Here is a 17744-nt window from a genome sequence, read left to right as displayed (position 1 = left end):
TGCAACTACAGGCACTGCTATACACTACTGTAACAGATTATATTACCTTTTATAGTAGTCTAAATGATGTCCTTCAGCTCACATATGAGTGGTTAGTAATTCATATTAAGTATTTTCATAGACTTTTTTTGACAAAAGACATTTTGACATGTCATAGCAGGAAAAGCACAGTGTGGCCTACTTAATAACGTTCCCAATGGGTGATACCATTTAGTTGAGCTAGTTCCGGAGTCCTTGCGTTGTGCATGCTGGCTCAATGGCATGACTTACTGTGACCCTTAATAGGAGCAGAGTCATATGATATTGTTAAGGTTATAACACCTGTGCTTCCTCTGCTATAACAAGTCAAGATGTCTGCTGTAAACAAGGTCTGTTGACTGAATAATAAAATAATAATGACAGACATGTTAGTGTACCAAATTTTATAAAATCCTGCAAAAAAGGGTGTCATCTAAAAACATATACATAAGAAGATAATGATGGAAAGGCAGGGGGAAACATTGAAATTACCCATGGTGCTTCCTTGACTTCGGACTTTGGGTAGGCCTGTTGCAATTTCATCCACGTGTACAAACAGTAGCTTCATCCAAGCGTATGTGTGCTATGTAAATAAATGTAAGCGATGTGGTGCAAGTAGCTCTCGTCCACTTTCGTTTGTTTAAACTTGCCCCCTGGTCTGGATGGACTACATTTTTCAGCGGAGGGGAGAAATCGACTTTGACCTTTTTTGGCCGGTTTCGCGTTCCGTCGCAGCCACCATCTCTAGCACGAAGTAGGCTCCGCTTATCAGAAACTCACAAGTGATGTTCCCTGCGCTGAAATGAGATTTTGACCCGCCGGTAAGTTGGGATATGTTCTAGCTCGTGTACAAATGTCCTCTGTGTTTAGTAGTGTGTTTTGTGTGTATTTAAAAAAGTTTATTCTGTGCAAATCATTGGTAGAAAATCACTGTTGCTGCACAGCGTTAATCATATTCAGTTGAGGACGATGATGTTTCTAAACATACACAATAAGTAATTAGTTGAAAGCAAATGTATTATATACATGCGTTGATATCTGTTTTCACTTCGTTGTTTTTCGAAGCAGTCCATTACATGTTGACGTTGGCGGTGTAACCTGGTCAATAATTAACCCCTGGGTCCTCATTCATGGCGGAGGTCTACTACGTCGGGGTGGACGTGGGCACTGCCAGTGTGAGGGCTGCACTGGTGACCAGAGCTGGTCTCATAAAGAGCACTGCAGTGGAGCCCATCAGCATCTGGGAGCCCCAGTCGGACCACTATGTCCAGTCCTCCACTGAGATCTGGGAGAAATGCTGCACAGTTGTCAAGGTAGGGTGGCCTCTTCAGAGCATTGGAACCCCCCTCCCCCCTGATCCTATCAGATAAACTCAGCTGTAGACCAGGTGTCTTCAACGATTTTTAAGCCAAGGACCCCTTAAATGAAAGAGATGGAGATACTACATTGTATAAACTAAAGATGCATTTTTAACTGGGCACACAACAGGGCTCCACTATAAATCGCAATTTTATCCAAATCGCAATATGGACCAGTGCAATATTTGTTAAATGCAAACTATGTGTCAAACCATTCTGAACGAAGTAGTGTAGTGCTGCAGAAACATCCTGGACTACAAATCGGATCCTACGGACTACAAAAAACATCTTGATTTGGTACAGATCCTTGCAAAACTCACCCTAGTCATTTTAATTTTTAAAGAGTAATATTAGTCAATGAATAGGAGAATAATGAAACAAACGTGATCATTCTTTTCAATATCGTGAATCATATTGCAATCCATCAGTCAAAATAATCGCAATTAGATATTTTCCTCATATTGTGCAGCCCTAGCCTACAATTAGGTGTAGGGCGGCCTAAAGACTTTACACATACCTTTTTTTTGCATAGAATAATTTGCTTTTAAAATAGCCTTATAATTGTTGGCGTGCTTTTATAAATAATGTTTTCCTTTTAAAATGTAATTTGGCACCGTATCTGTGGATGGCTACCTTAGTAACCATTTGTCCTTTAGGCCATTAAGCCTGTCATTAACGGGGGATATTATATTTGCTTACAAAATGTTGGATTCATGTTAAGACTTTTTAATCTTTGAAAAAACTTTCAAAAATTAACAATAATTTGCATTGACTCTGAGGACTCCCTGTTGAATATCCCTGCTGTAAACTACTGTAGACCCCACTGGTCATGTTCTAAATGTGTTCATGTTAAATTATATTAAAGTGGATGTAAAGTAACACAACATGAAAATGAATATTGTGAGATCATTCTTTTTATAAAATGTAATTGTCACTGTTTAAGTTGGTTTTGTTGAACTTTGCATTCCCGCAAATTTAGTGATTACTTTGAATTAATATTGCAAGCTTTTAGCTATTACTTTTTGTAGTACTGCTACTGTTTATCCATTCAAACACGCTGATTATTTGTAAAAATAAATCAGGGCTCAATGATTGTATTTATGTCACTGTAACACACACTGTATGTATATTGAACTATGATGCAGTGCTTGCTAACATGTTCATACATACCATATTACAGTCACTCCACAGATATTGTGAATCTGTAAAAGCATTGACCAACCGTCTCAGACCATATTTGTATCTGTTCCAGCGAGTTACCCAAAGCGTGGAGCGGAGTCAAGTACGAGGGATCGGTTTTGATGCCACCTGCTCGTTAGTGGTTTTGGACCAAAACTTCCAGCCCGTGCCAGTCTGTCAGGATGGTAAGGGAAATAATGTTCTCTCGTTATAGCCTGATCCTTGTCCCCCACATATCACTCATATTTTTTTGCGTCAGGAAAGCACCATTTATACCTATGTAAGTCAAATATGTGGTTACTAAGAGTGCACTTAATCGTGTTTTTAAAATGCTGATTGTAAAATGTTACTAGAATGGAGTTTTGGAGCATTTTGGCATGAAACCTTTCAGTTGTTGAGTTTAGCTTGGACCAGTGTTGTTTTAGTCCAATGTAAGACAACACTTTATTGATCACAGAGTGTAAAAAACCTACTCCACAGCAAGGTTAAAGGTCAGGGTAAAACTAAAGTCCAGAACCCCTGGAGTTGGTTGAGATTCATGTTTATTTCATGTTCAATTAGTGAAAATGGATGCAGGGTCAGGGCCCAGATATTGAGGTTAAATGACTGATTGTATGCTACGTAGATAATACATATCCCTCACAGTCAGAGTTTTGTTTATCATCGCCTAAAAGAACAACTCAATCCATCTGGGGTGTTCGGTCCATGCAGTATTGGCTATTTGGTACATTTTATGTACATTTTGCTTCTTTCCCCCTTCCTCTTTTCTCTTCTTTCCCAGGTGACAGACAAAGGAATGTGGTGATGTGGATGGACCATCGCGCTGAAGAGCAGGCCGCTCGTATAACCAGCACAGGCCACCGAGTCCTGAGCAGGGTGGGAGGGGTGATGTCACCAGAGATGCAACCCCCTAAGCTGCTCTGGCTCAAAGAGGTGAGAGGTGAGCGAGGTCACCACAGGACCACTGATCTATGTATATGTTTTATTGTCGCTCTCGGTATTGGTTTGTCAGCATGTGTGTGTTGTTGTTGTTTTAGTTTCTTAGCCTTACCCACCTTTTTTGGGGGGAAGCATCTGATAGATGAACGCTTCCTGAAGGTGGTTTTATGGTCTGTTAGTACACGCGTGTGCTGTTACTACTCACTGATCATGTGGTTCACTTGGCACACATTTCTCTTGTCTTTTAATCAGAATCTGAGAGAAAGCTGCTGGAACAAAGCAGGACACTTTTTTGACCTTCCAGACTTCCTATCTTGGAAGGCAACAGGCTCTTTGACACGGTGAGCCAAAGCCCGTCTAAGGAAAGCTTGTTCACTCCCTATTAAGCCCCATTGTACCGAATTTGGTTGCAGTTCCACCAGAGTTCCACTAAGGGTGATCCTGTGCAAAATGAATGGGACTCTATGAAGCTAGACAGCTAAATGTGTCTCTTTTCCCTGGTTGTCATTGAGAAATCTCAGATTTGTTTTTGCGAGTTTGACATGGATTATTGGTCTTAAGTTGAATGATCAAGTACTTATGTCCTTTCAATTTCATACAGGTTGAGTCGTTTTTGCCCATAACATGCTAGAATTCTGCTAATAAATGCTGATTGGTCAGTAAAGGACTGATCACGACCAGAGATCCTGCTTGATGGCATCTGAAGCGGAGTTATAATGTCAGAGTAAATATTTCGGCACGGTCTTTAAAACACTAACAAACCTCTTTCTAGCACGTGTATTGACAAGGAGAGACTAACCTGTCCGCTGTGTTGTTGATGCCTCGAAGGAGAAAAAAGGAAGTGACTCAGAGATTGCGGTAAAGCAGATGACTATAACTTTAATGCCCCTTTTTTTGTGAAGTGACCTTGGGTGTCATGAAAGGCGCTTTAAATAAAATATATTATTATTATTATTATTATATCTGGCCGTGCAATGTGTATGATATCATTCAGATTTTAAAAGGCTTTCTTAGAACAAAAAAGCGACTTTAAACTATCTAACTCCCAGCAGGGTGTAGTTTCGTAGCCTCCCCTTTCAAATACAACATTTAAATTACTAGACAAAAATTACATCCCGGGAAAAGTGGATTATGAGGTATAAAGTTCCATAGAACACCATTTATTCTGCATTCGCCTGGGATCACCCCCGGTGGGGCTCTGGTGGAACTGCAATCAGCCTGAAGCATCAAGATAGTTTACTGTCTCTGAACATGTGTGAAAGTGTTTAATACACAAATTTCCAAGTGGGATTGAAATGGGTTCACCATTTACAGTGACCTACAAATGGTTGTTAATGACTACAGTATTATACAGGGAACGATAACCTGATGAAACATTGTCCTTTTATCAAATGTCTGTTTAAAAGAAAGAACAGGGTTGTCCTCCAAAGCAGGCAAAATTCCAAGAAGTGTGTCTTTTATCATGGACAAACTGTTTTTGTTTTTTTCTGTGGCCTTCACCAGATTCTGTATATCTATTAGCAGCTACAAAACGGGGGTGGGGCAGGGACAGGGACAGATGTTCAGGGTTAAATAAAAGATTAACAGAGTACGCACATAGAAGTAGTTTACATCATCTGAAAGCTGTCTGGAACCTGAAAATTAATTTGAGATTAATGCACTGTGTCAAGTTTAGTTCCAGTCATTAATCATTGTTAGTGTTAACAGTGATTTATTTATTGTTTTTATCACTCAAAAAAATGTTTTTAATGAAAAAATCAAACCACATTGAGACACCAAGACCCTGAGGAACACCACTGGAAAATCATGGTGTGAGTGGGTATCAAAAAGTTTTGACATTTGGAGATTTCTAACAGAATTATGTTTTTTGGCGATTGGATGGCGAGCATTTCTGTTCTTCATACATCGTCTGATAATTCATACAGTTAGGTCAAGTTTCAAATAATGGTCTCCCTACAATGAAATGGCTCCTATGGGGACTTACATCCAAGAGAGTCTCTGCTTTCGAAGACTATTTAAGGGGACCCCAGTATGCAGAAATATAGTACGGTTTTTGCCCCAACCTGCATAGGATTAGCATGGATGTCTGTAAAGGGGAGACTTATGGATATCTATAGATCCAATTTTCATTCAGATATCCTGAGGTGAGAGGTCAAAGGACCCATTTAAAAATGGCCATGGCGGTTTTCCCCTCTCCATAATTACCCTCAATTTATAGCGTTATGCAGCAGTCAATGTGACCTCATGTTGTACTTGATGAATGTGTTATGATGAGACATATTACAGTACTGTTTGGTGTTGTTTCACAGGTCCTTATGTACTCTGTTGTGTAAATGGACGTATTGCCCTCCAGAGGGATGGGATGCTGGTTTTTGGACTAGCATTGGAATGGAGGATATCCTCGAAAACAACTTTTCCAAAATAGGTAAAAGACATGAAAAACCATGTGTCTTATTAATTGCATGAAAGATTTTCAGAAGAAATTTCACAGAGCGTGTAACAATCTTTTCAAACACCAGGCAGCACGACGTGTTCTCCAGGGATCCCGCTGGGAGATGGACTCACCCAGGAGGCTGCAGCAGATTTTGGTTTGGAGCCCGGAACCGCAGTTGGTGCTTCTGTCATTGATGCTCATGCTGGAGGCCTTGGTATTATACTCTAAACCTGTTCAGTAAACCAGTCTCCTCTCCAAATATATCTATTTGTTCTAAGTTTCCTTACAACCAATGAGCTCCTTTCTCTATTTTTAAGCCAACAGGATAATCTTAAAAAAAAAGATTATGAAAAACTCCTTTTGGAAACTGGGCTTGTCTGACACCTGAGAGGTATACAGTAGCTTTGCATGTTCCACATAACTATGAGAGTTAATAGTTTTGAAATATTAACTTTCAGAACTTTAACATCATCTGTAATGTCATCAGGAAGATGTACAGAGCAAAGTAATTTTTTACCAATCTTGCCAGACCTTAAGACTTTAAAAAGACGCCCAAAGGGAGGAGGGAGGCAGAAGATTTGATTGTAATAATGTAATACCTGAAGGTCACGTTTTGGGTGGGTATAAGACAAACCTCTTGAGGTATCAAAAATGAAAATGTCCGTCCACTAGGGAGCCTAAATAAACATAACAAACAACATTACTGGTTACATTTTGATACGTAAGTATTAGGTTTAGCATAATTGGGGTGATAGAGAATGTCAAGGACTCATCAACACTAGATTTCAATCTCAGGGTAAAGTAAATATACACGTTGTTGGAATAGTTTCAGGATCTTGTGTAAGATGAAAACCTGAGTCAGGCACCTGAGGAGAAACAATAAAATGTCCCAAAAGCAGAGGGCCCATTCTCTGGGGTAAAGACGTTACATTTTTAAGCAATCTGTCAAATGGATTTTTAGATTTTATGCAAAGTGTGGTCTGTGGTGCCAGATGAAACAGAATGTTGATGACACTCTGAGCCAACAGTTGTCAAGATACATTTTTTTAATAGTTTAATTTGTTTTGCATTTTGTGCCTTGTTAGATAGCCGACAGTAGAGGTGATAGACGATGGGGATGACGTGGAATAAAGATCCCTGATTAGATTTCAAGCTGGGATGTTGCGGTAACTTTTAATTAAATGCAACAAACCAATGTCTGTTTAAAAGGTTAGCTTTTGTATCTGTGTGAGCAGCAGTCGGCGATCCCTCTGGTTTGAAAATTCGAACCATCTGGTTTTGTTCTGGAGATAAACTGCTCATGAACTCTGCCCTCTGACCTCTGCCTATCACACGTTGTCGCATCAGTCAGAGGCTAAAACACTCTGCACTTTTACTTGTCATGCATGTCATATTGATGTACAACCCCTGCGCGAAGAAGAACCTTCTACCTATAATTCTAACCAGCTTGACAAACATTATTCCAGCAGTTAGTGTCACTGCTGAATTCCATGTGAAAGTTAGAAAAACACTTCAAAAGGATTGGAAGCTTTTCATTTGCTAATCATTGGAAGGTCCCTGGCCAATGCTCTGACAGGAGTTTTGTGAATTTAAAATAATAATATAATGTATATTATATATATATAATATAATATAATGTGTACCCCCCCCCCCCAAAAAAAAATAATTATGTTGCTAAAATCTGATTTAAAATGTGTGATTTTGCTCTTTCCAGGTGTGATAGGTGCAGATGTAAAAGGCTTTCACTTGCCCTGTGAGGACCAGCCAATCACCTCCCGCATGGCAATGATCTGTGGGACGTCAACCTGTCACATGGCGGTGAGCGGTTTACAGCTACATTTTACCTGCTGTGTGACTTTTTGAAAAATTGCTCTTGATTATAGTATAGTGTAGATATGGTATGAATTCCATGATCACACTTTTTCTGAACTTGGAGGTGATGTACAGTAAAACATAGCTACTACTGTGCGATCTAGCACAAGTAATGTTATAATAAATAACTTTTCCCATACATGGCGATAGCAGGACCACCCTGAATGTTTCCGTCTCAAAAGTCATTTTTACATGCATCATATGTTTGTTTTTGTTTTTTAATGTATGGATAGCAGCGGCTCTGGCCCGAGCTCTTCAAGGATGACTGAGCTTCTCCCCCTATCTCAAAGGGAGATGCCAGCCAGCCTCCTGAGGAAACCCATTTCAGCCACTTGTACCTTACTAACATCTTTATAAATACTATTTAAGTAGTTCCACGTTGGTACAAGCATTGTGCAACTTTTTCTTTTTTTTGTTTCTTTTTGTTTTAAATACTACATGTTATTAATATTCTATGTTACTATCCTTTTTTGATGTAACTCCAATCTCTACAACCTGGCCCATTTACGTATACTGCTGTGCTTGTTCATCAATATGCATTGTCCTGAATTAATAAAAATAAAAATGAACTATTTAGTGTAGTATTTATAAAGATGTAAGTAAACCTATTTTTATGCAAGTTGTGCTTCTTTTCTAAAATGGGTTTCCATTACAGTATTTCTGTTAGCTTTTTACTAAAGCCCTATCTATCTCTTTGTAGATTGTAAGTGTGATATACAGTGCTAACTGAAACATTACATTTTGTATTCATATGCATCAGATCAGCGAGCAGCCTCTGTTTGTGCCCGGCGTGTGGGGTCCCTGCCTGTCTGCCATGGTGCCGGGCATGTGGCTCAATGAGGGAGGACAGAGTGCTACAGGAAGGCTGGTCAGTCCTCCGTCAAATCAAATGCAGGATTTCACTGAGCTGTTTTTTGCTGTGCAGCAACAGAAGACTGCATGCAAGTCAGGCTTGTAACAATTATTACATAATTGTCAATATATTTACACAGTCGCCGTTTCTTTGTTTTACTGCAATTAATTGCTGACACAAGCTGAGCTCTTAAGGCGTATGACTGGTAATTGTTCATTTTATTTCGATATGCCAAATTGTAAGTATATAGGCTAAGTGATTATTGCTTGGATTATGTCTTTTTATTATTTCAATTGTTAGTTGTTGGCACCTTACCGTATACACGTTCATAGCAGCAAAAATGACAAGGGTACACAGTAGGGGTCAAATTGCGATTCAAGCTCTACTGATTGAAAATTGATTCATAGAATTCAAAAAATCAATTCATATTTTTTTGATTTTTTTTTACTGTATGTTTTCTGCAATCACATGATAGATAGGTACTTTATTGATTCCCAAGGAGAGGGGCATTGTTTACTTCATAGGCTGTGCATTTTTGTTTTTACATTATCAGGGTCACAGTGATATAACAATAAGATGTATCCTGGAATACAATAGAAAACCTTAATTTGTTTGAAAAAAGTTGTAAATAAATAAATAAATGTACTGTATATTTAAAATGGAAAGAGCAATTCACAATGATAATTATTATTACTATTATTATTCTGACATTCTAATGCAAGTTGAGACAAATGTATACAATCAACATGAAGTGTTCCCAGAAGACACCGGGACTCATCTGGCCGCATAAACGACAATGCTTTAAAGCAGTCTGTTCTATAACATCACTGTGCGCTCCACTGACTTTGAAGTTGATCGTGTCATCTGTAATCCTTTCCGTTAAACTGTGTTGCTCTCTCCTCCCTCAGATCGAGCACATGGTGAAGGGCCACGCCGCCTACACACAGCTCCAGGAAGAGGCTCGTCAGAGGTCAGCTGATGCGTTTAGTGCTTAGTTTAGCTAAGTTTAGTAAGGTTAAGTATTTATTACAATATGACTATAATGTGGACATTGCAAATAAAGTGATTTATTTTTGAATTGTTTGATTTTCTTAACATTTACTTAGAATTACATGAAAATGCCGTGTTACAGTGACCATGTTCGCCCACCGATTGGCTTACTGGAGCACTTAAAGAGATTTTATTAGTAACACCTGTGCTGGTTCTGCTATGTCATTATGAAATGTCCTCAGTGGAAAAAGGCTGCAGCAATTTCAAAATGTATGATTTTCCATACAACATCTTCAATGTTATTTCTTCAGACTGGGCTCTTTGTTTGCGTACTGTCACTTCCCCCCAGAGTTCCCTTCACTGGCGTGAACATCTACAGCTATCTGAACAGCCACCTGAGTTCAATGGCTAACACCAGTACTACTGTTGACCTGCTGGCCTCAGGTCTTCATGTGTGGCCGGACTTTCATGGGAATAGATCGCCCCTGGCTGACCCCACCTTGAAAGGCATGGTGAGGAAACATAAGTCACATGAAGACGTGACTCATTAAACAATGTGTTATTGATCAAAGCATGTATTTTTTTTTTCAAGTTTATTTACTGCACTTATCTTATCTACAGAGGCATGCTTTTTAAGTATGTTTCAGTGGTCCAATCTTATTATTATAGTAAATTAATTATAACTAGTTCAAGTGACTATATGTGACTTTCCGTTTGTGTTGGTTCTAGCGTCCACTTTGGACAAAAGCGGTAGTGTTTTTACCACATCTGCTGTCGTAAAGGTCTTTTCTTTTGTGCTGTATTACTGAGTTATCGTTACAGTGAGGTCATGTAAGTGTTGGGTAATTTGGATACTACGTAAGCTAAACCAGGTATCACGGTCACTGTGTCACAAGCAAAAGCATTAGGAGTTTGTTGTAGCAACAATGTAATAATAACTTTGATACAAAAAACCCACAAACGCTTTATACAAGGGATTTTACAGGGGGACAAGGGAATAGGAAATAGTAAGCCAACATAAACATGGACCACATGAATAAAACATCCCCGCTAAATGGAAATAATTAAATGTTGGCTACTGACGTATCAGTTACAATCCCGTAATTGTTTCCATTCAATTCTTTCCCTTTTTAGATTTTAGTTATTCTTTTTTTAATTTGCCTCTTTCCTGTGATGGTCCTGCCCCAGTATCAACCATAACTACAACATATAAAATAACATTCAAATACAATTAGGGCCATTGAAAGAAATCTCCTGCTTCCTTTCACCTGGCTGGATACGCTAACGTAGGCTTTCCCAGTGTTACAAATAAATCTGTTACCCCAGAATTTCTTGGTGTGTATATATCGCCTTTAATTTTTTTTACATTGCACTGACAACAGTTTACATTCACTTTTAAGGGATTTTCCAGGCATGTTATAATTTTGTGAGTGCAAAGAATAAAACTTGGTACTCCAAATAAAAGTGTGTCACAGTTGAGCCACTAAAGGGATTTCTGTGTTTTGTAAGCTAATTATTGTTTCCAGACCATGTCTATAGTTCCAGGAAGCAGGAAGCAGGAAGCCAGGAAGTAGAGAACTGTTGAATATTGTTTTGACTGAATCACTGGTGATTTGAGATACCAGACCCTCAATGACAGCTCTGCTTTCCCGTAACCCTTTGTTGGTGAATGCACCCATCTGGTGACTCCTATTATTGAGTGCTGAGACATTTTTGAATGACACATTACTGTTTTTCAGGTGATCGGACTGCCACTCTCCCAAACCTTGGATGACTTGGCCCTGCTCTATTTAGCCACTGTACAAGCCCTCGCTGTGAGTCTTCTGTTTTCAGATGACTGACTCTGAGCCTCAGTCTGACAACCTCGTACCTTAAAGTGCAAAGGAAGGTTGTATTTGTTTACTTGGAACCTGATTCCGCTTTTATCTTTGTATCGGTTTTCAGCTAGGTACTCTTCATATTCTGGATGCCATGAAAGAAGCAGGACATGACATCAGAACCCTCTTCCTGTGTGGCGGATTGAGCAAAAATGCCCTTTTTGTCCAGATCCACGCTAACGCTACAGGTATAAAATACTAACTAACTAAGGGATGATGGTAGCTTTGGAGAAAAGTTTTGATATTGTGAATGTCAATTTTGCTAAATAGACATTGGACCAAAAATATTAAATAATGGTAACAAAAAAGTTTAGGTTCTCTAAAATGTTTACTAAACTGTACACATTGTTATGAAAACTTTTGTTATATTGGCCGATGGAGGCGTTAACAAAATCCACTTGTTTTCATTATTGTCCTTTTCAGGCTTGCCTGTGGTGTTGCCTGACCAGATGGAAGCAGTGTTAATAGGTGCAGCAATCCTGGGTGCATGTGCATCACAGGACTACAGCACTATACAGGTGGGGGGACACATTCAATTTGGAGTATCCTTATGTGCTTTTAAACAAGGTTCTTAATAAATGTATTAATATTTACCCCACTGCTGGTGAGTCACGTTATGAAAAATTATTGGAAAAATTACAGTTTTTTTTTGTTTTTAGTAGACTACAAGATACATTTGAATTCTTTATTACAAAAACACCACACAAAATCACACTGATTGTCAAAAATATGTAATTCGTTATGGAACTTGAACCTGGAAATGTGGTGTACATGTAGTAGTGTTCCACACTGGGAAAAACCAGTATGCTTAATATTGTATAAGAGAGGAGGTACTGTGTGTGTGTGTGTGTGTGTGTGTGTGTGTGTGTGTGTGTGTGTGTGTGTGTGTGTGTGTGTGTGTGTGTGTGTGTGTGTGTGTGTGTGTGTGTGTGTGTGTGTGTGTGTGTGTGTGTGTGTGTGCGTGTGTGTGTGCGTGTGTGTGTGTGTGCTTTGTTCCCAAAAGAATACAATGTTTGTTTATGTTCAAAACACTGGATCCTTCATCTCCCAACTGCATGGCATCTTTAATTAAATCGCCCCTTCCTCCTAAATGCCCACTTCTTGCAAACCACACACACACCTCTTGTTGTAATGCAGAATTATTATTGTAAAAATGGCTCAAGCCAAACCCCAAATGTTTTTTTTCCAGAGACACTGCAGACATTATACAGTTGTTTCCACAGTCTGTAGTACTCCTCACAAGGAGTAAACCAAACTTCATGTGCGAAATCGGTGGCGTGTCCCTTTTTAAAGTTTGTGATCCAATCTTCTTGTTTTGTAGTCTAATAAAATGGACCTCAAAACCATGAAATGCCCAGCCAGTAGGCACCCAGCACAGATCTCATTATCACTGGCTCAATGCCTCCCTCTGCTGGGTGGAACCAAAACACAAAGTAGAGAGTGCATGGCTCTGCTTGCTTCAGTCACAGTGCAGATTTGTGCATAGTGTGTTTAAGATGTAAAGTGATTTTTTAAATCTTTTGCGAGGTCAAGCTATCATCCCTTGGTGTCTCAGTACCCGAGCTTGGAGCCCAAGACAATGGAAAACCTTTAAGCCAGATTTACTAAAAATAAGACGTTATGGTTTGGACTCGGCTGCACCTGTCGACCCATTTTCAGACTTAACTTCTGCAGGCAGTTGTTGTGCCTGATCCTCTTGGCTGCACACAGTCAACTGGCTGGATTGTGTAGGTTCAGACAGCAGAGAGGCCCTGCACTGCATTAGTCATAAACTCAACCAGAACAAAACCACTGCAGTTTGGCTGGTGTTATTATAACTGGGTCACGGCTGGCCTGAAATGGAATGTGCACAGCATGATTTATTGAGTGATATTTGTCTTTGCTATTTATGTTTTAGGAGGCAATGAAGGGAATGGCAAAAGTGGGGAAAGTTGTTCAGCCCGACTATAAGCTCCAGAGGTGAGATAGAGAGGTTTTTTCTCCAAGTATTTGGTTAAAATTATGGTTGTTGTAATGGTCTTTGGGATTGTAACATCACTGTATGAAATATACGTGATGCTCAATTAAAAAAGAATGCATCATATCAACATTTTTTAACCCAAACAAATATTGGCTTCTTCAAGTCACAACTTACCTTTTCATAGAAACCACTTCAAAAAATAATTTCTACCTTTCTTTTTATTGCATCTATTCATGGAATGTCATATACATATATGCAATTTAAAAATATATATATTTAATGCTTGTGATTTTATTTCTAATGTGAAGCAAATTGCATTGCATTTGAATGTGCAAAGTGGCCTATATAAATAAAGATTGATTGAGTTACAAGTAACCATAATGTATAATATTGGACTATCACTAGTCAAGGTTAGGTTGTGAGGGAACTTAACTATGTAAGAAGTCTGTGTGATTTATTATTACAATGAAATGTGAAATTACAGTTCTATGCAAAACATATGTGTTATTAATTTTCTGTACGTCTTACTTTTCTCAGCTTCTATGAGAGAAAGTACAAAGTGTTTCTGCGACTGTTCGCCCACCAGAGGGAGTACCAGGCCCTCATGAACCAGAGATGACGCTGCTGGTGGGAGGCCGCCGAGCCGGAACTGACTTCCTCTGATGTAATAATGTTGACAAATCCACACACTGAAAATGAGAACAGAAGTCTTAGCCTTGATGCTTTTACTTTTTGTCTCAATTAAAATAACTTGAAGGACAACAGCTTTCTGAAGTTAATATCTGTCAGCAGGTTTAATTGATTCTGAGTTGCTGAGTGGTGCCAGAGTTAAGACTTCACACATCCAGGAATTCAAACCACATGGGAGAGGACAGTAGATGAGACCTCTGTTAGACAAGTTGTTGTAGCTTTCCGTGGCTGTCTGCCTTTTAGAGCCTCTGCTGCTGTTCTGCCCAAATTAATAGGAGGATGCAGGAGTGCACGCAGTGACATCAACAGATTGAGTGACCCCCTCAGCTCCATCCAAAGCCAAATGCCATCATGTACTGTCACCTTCACCTATTCTTAAAAATAAAAATGACAGAACTGCGCTCATGTCTTTCACTGTCACTCCGACCTAATGATTTATAATTTTGTGTGCTCCAACTCATTCATTTTTAAACAGCTTGTCCTTTGTTCTGTCTTCACTGCATTTGAGCCTATTCTTCTATTTCTGTTGCCGGCAGTTCCCAGGATCCAAGTTGATAAGCTCTTCACCGATGCTGTGGACACGGTGAGTGGGGACACCAAATCCAAGACAGCTGTGTTAACAGCCGCCTTCAAACACAACTACCTTATAATAGAGAAGGGACATGGAGAGCGCTGCTGGCCTATGCTAACAAACTCGTACAGGTGCTTCTGAATGGTAGTGTCCAGAAGTCACAACAGAGCAATTTTATTGTTTGCTAAATCATTCTTTGGGCTAAAAGAATTAACCTTAATCCTTTGACTGTCCCACACAGGTGACATTTTTTACATCAAACCCTATATATAAACCAACTATATACTGTAGATATGGTAAATCAATCCAAATCAAGACTTTTAGTGCCTGGCAAAGTTAAAATAGTTAAACTAATCAGTTATGTGAATGTATACAATTCTATATATACTTAACAGTTTAACCATGTGTCACTAACTGTGTTTTATGAAGTACACCTGTCAGATAAAACGAGTACACAGGCATGGGAATAACATTGTTTGCATCCTTTGTGTAACTACCAACATTCAACACTTCCTCTTAATATGATCCCATCTCAACCCCATTTGTTTCCAAAAACAATCCCCCTGTAGAAAAGGCCGAACATAGTATAGCTTTTATTATTGGGAGTTATAAATACTGTAAAATCTCTAATTTAGAAAAGTCCTACAAATTCCTTAAGGCATTCATTTGTATTCCATTCATTTTGTCACAAGTGGGATGCCCCTGTTAGGGACAAAAATTAGCTGTAACTCCGGGTCCAGCTGTTTTATTAAGTGTGACTAAGTGAGTGTTGAATATCAGTGCTGTCTCTAACCATGCTTATTGATGGGGTGTGTAGCGCAGGTACTTCTTGCCAGAGGGCAGGTCTTTGGTGTAGACGCCAGCTGGGAACAAAGAGGCAGCTTCCTCCTCAGACATGTTGGGAGGGACCATAACACAGTCTCCAGGCTGGAGGAAGACCGTCACAGAAAAATAACTAGGTTATTCTGCATGGCATCTGCAGGTCAATTCCTGTATGTATAATCTCCGTAGTCAACTGCTGAAATGATTAATACAAACTGAGGTCACTTTCAAAGGTGCGACATACCCTCCAGTCTGCAGGTGTTGCCACTCGTTTCCCTGCTGTGATCTGGAGTGAGTCCACCGCTCGCAAAATCTCATCAAAGTTCCGTCCGGTGGTGGCCGGGTAGAGAAGTGACAGTTTCAACCTTTTGTCGGGGCCAATGATAAACACCTACACTCAAACACAGACACAGAGAGATGGAGCCGGATAAGGGCAATAAGTATTCTATAGGCACGAGAGTAGATAAGATATTAAGTTGGAATGCTGCCTCTAAAATATGGAAATTGTGATTGTGAAGACTCTTACACAGCGGGCAGTAAGCGGCAGGCCATCTTTGTCCTTCTCATCTGGGTCCAACATGCCCAGGGCGACTGCCAGCTCACGTTTACTGTCCGCTATAATGGAAAAGGGCAGCGAGCAGCAGGCAGACTCCTCACAGTTGTATGCCAGGATGTCCTAGTTAGTACAGAGATACAAAGCCTCAGTAAGTTATTTAAATTAAGTTGGTATTTCTCTGATGGAGCTCTGTTGTCTCTTATTAACAACTATAGGTCATGATAAAAACTATTTAAAGAAAACCCATGTAGTGCAGCAGCACACACAGGTAAAATACGTAAGATACGCGGTATTCTAATTTAAAGTTTCCTAACCACCAATAATTGCAACTAATCAAGTCTGGAATAAATATTTTCAAACTGCTTTCATAATTATATTTTACTGTAGGATCTTATCCAGTTTTCCACTGAAATTGTGAAATAATTCAGTAGAACCAAAACCAGTTAGTAAGCTTACATGTCTGTAAAAAACCTTGGTCCATTCAGAACCTTCTGGGTGCTTTCCTTGTTAGCATTGGAAATTTCACAGTGGTTCACCACACATCAAGCTGTACACTGGGTTAACTTTGGTTGAAAATTAAAAGTTTTTTTATCCAGGTTTTTTGTACGCCTAGTTTCAACAGCATGAACATGATTGTATTTAAGGGTAAAGTTAGGACATACAACACTAAAATAAAATAGCCTACCAGTAGTCATCAAATCTATTGCTCAGGGTTTATGTGTGAAAAAATGAATTACTTCTTTTGACCTGCAAAAACCTTTACTCACTGTGCTCACCCTAAAAACAGAGCTCACTAAATAAGTGTTACCAGTTTGGAAGTCAAAACCTTGGTGTTCCCTATGTCCTGAACACACCCTTCTAAATGTGGAAATGCTCACACCTTGGTCCAGCCGTGGTGATCCTCCAGGCTGTCGATGGACAGGGCGATTATTTTAATGTTGCGTTTACTGAACTCACTGCTCAGTCTTGCAATACGGCCCAGCTCTGTGGTGCACACTGGGGTGTAGTCTCTGGGGTGGGAGAACAGGATTCCCCATCTGGAATGAAAACAGAGATAGGTGAGCTCTTGTCAGGTGTATGTCAGGGTCAGTGCTTCCGCAATCTCGGGTTTCAACACACACGATTCAACCTGACTCTGTTTCCTTTCATCTGACATAAATATCTACTATTGTGGTGACTGTTGTTGCTTATGGTTAGCTTGCATAACAGGCTAAACCGAATGATGCATCTGCCAGCAAACCGACAGGATGTGGCCTCAGTGTTTCAAAAACGATGAGAGAAGGGACTTTTCTAATTAGGTTAGCAATGTGATTTTGCCCCACTATTGACTTCTGACCCGCTCAGCTTAACGTTACTTTTGATTTGGACCATCTCACTATCTGATCAAGTACTCCATGACCTGGTCACAAACAGCTTAATAACATGTTAGATTAATTTGTCTTTTTGTCCACCACATTATAGATTAGTATTTTTAATGGCATTAGCAATTGTAGGCAACAATACCACCATTATAGGGTTACATGGTTAGATGCTCTATGTGGAAATCGTAAGCAAGGTGTAAAGCAGAAGTCAGAAACCAGGAACTGGTCCCAAGCGCTCTCTCTCTCTCTCTCTCTCTCTCTCTC

At 39.5% G+C, this 17744-nt stretch overlaps 2 protein-coding genes across 5 annotated transcripts in view; one reads left to right on the top strand and one right to left on the bottom strand.

Moving 5' to 3' along the window:
- The first annotated feature begins 694 nt into the window (after nt 1–694).
- On the top strand, nt 695–14569 carry fggy (FGGY carbohydrate kinase domain containing). Of its 4 annotated transcripts, none has more exons than XM_034887289.1 (16): nt 695–839; nt 1087–1331; nt 2629–2740; nt 3337–3488; nt 3747–3835; nt 5804–5919; nt 6014–6142; nt 7643–7746; nt 8561–8668; nt 9562–9623; nt 9993–10155; nt 11383–11457; nt 11588–11708; nt 11944–12038; nt 13418–13479; nt 14018–14569. In XM_034887289.1, exons 2-16 carry the CDS (start codon nt 1149–1151, stop codon nt 14097–14099), a joined length of 1653 nt encoding a protein of 550 aa, XP_034743180.1. In that variant the 5' UTR covers nt 695–839; nt 1087–1148; the 3' UTR covers nt 14100–14569. The 4 variants fall into 4 exon arrangements, with proteins under 4 accessions (XP_034743180.1, XP_034743179.1, XP_034743181.1 ...); XM_034887288.1 differs by having other exon boundaries at nt 723–839; nt 1142–1331; XM_034887290.1 differs by lacking the exon at nt 11383–11457 and having other exon boundaries at nt 723–839; nt 1142–1331.
- A 745-nt stretch (nt 14570–15314) lies between these two features.
- Nucleotides 15315–17744, bottom strand: part of LOC117953877 (peroxiredoxin-6-like) — a 2740-nt gene continuing 310 nt past the window's right edge. The window contains exons 2-5 of the mRNA XM_034887294.1: nt 17000–17156; nt 16090–16239; nt 15808–15954; nt 15315–15668 (exon numbers count right to left, since the gene is read on the bottom strand). Coding sequence (XP_034743185.1) covers nt 15540–15668; nt 15808–15954; nt 16090–16239; nt 17000–17156 — 583 coding nt within the window. The 3' untranslated portion in view covers nt 15315–15539. The remainder of the gene's footprint in view (nt 15669–15807; nt 15955–16089; nt 16240–16999; nt 17157–17744) is intronic.

The sequence above is a fragment of the Etheostoma cragini genome, chromosome 12 (assembly GCF_013103735.1).
Source record: "Etheostoma cragini isolate CJK2018 chromosome 12, CSU_Ecrag_1.0, whole genome shotgun sequence".
Taxonomy (NCBI): domain Eukaryota; kingdom Metazoa; phylum Chordata; class Actinopteri; order Perciformes; family Percidae; genus Etheostoma; species Etheostoma cragini.
Note: the sequence above shows the minus strand (reverse complement) of the source record. Positions and strands in the feature narration are given on the sequence as shown.

Coding starts and splice junctions, on each gene's coding strand:
- fggy (XM_034887289.1), top strand. CDS start 1,149: ATGGCGGAGGTCTACTACGTCGGGGTGGACGTGGGCACTGCCAGTGTG. Junction 6,143..7,642: donor TGCTCATGCTGGAGGCCTTG/GTATTATACTCT, acceptor TGCTCTTTCCAG/GTGTGATAGGTGCAGATGTA. Junction 9,624..9,992: donor CAGGAAGAGGCTCGTCAGAG/GTCAGCTGATGC, acceptor ACTTCCCCCCAG/AGTTCCCTTCACTGGCGTGA.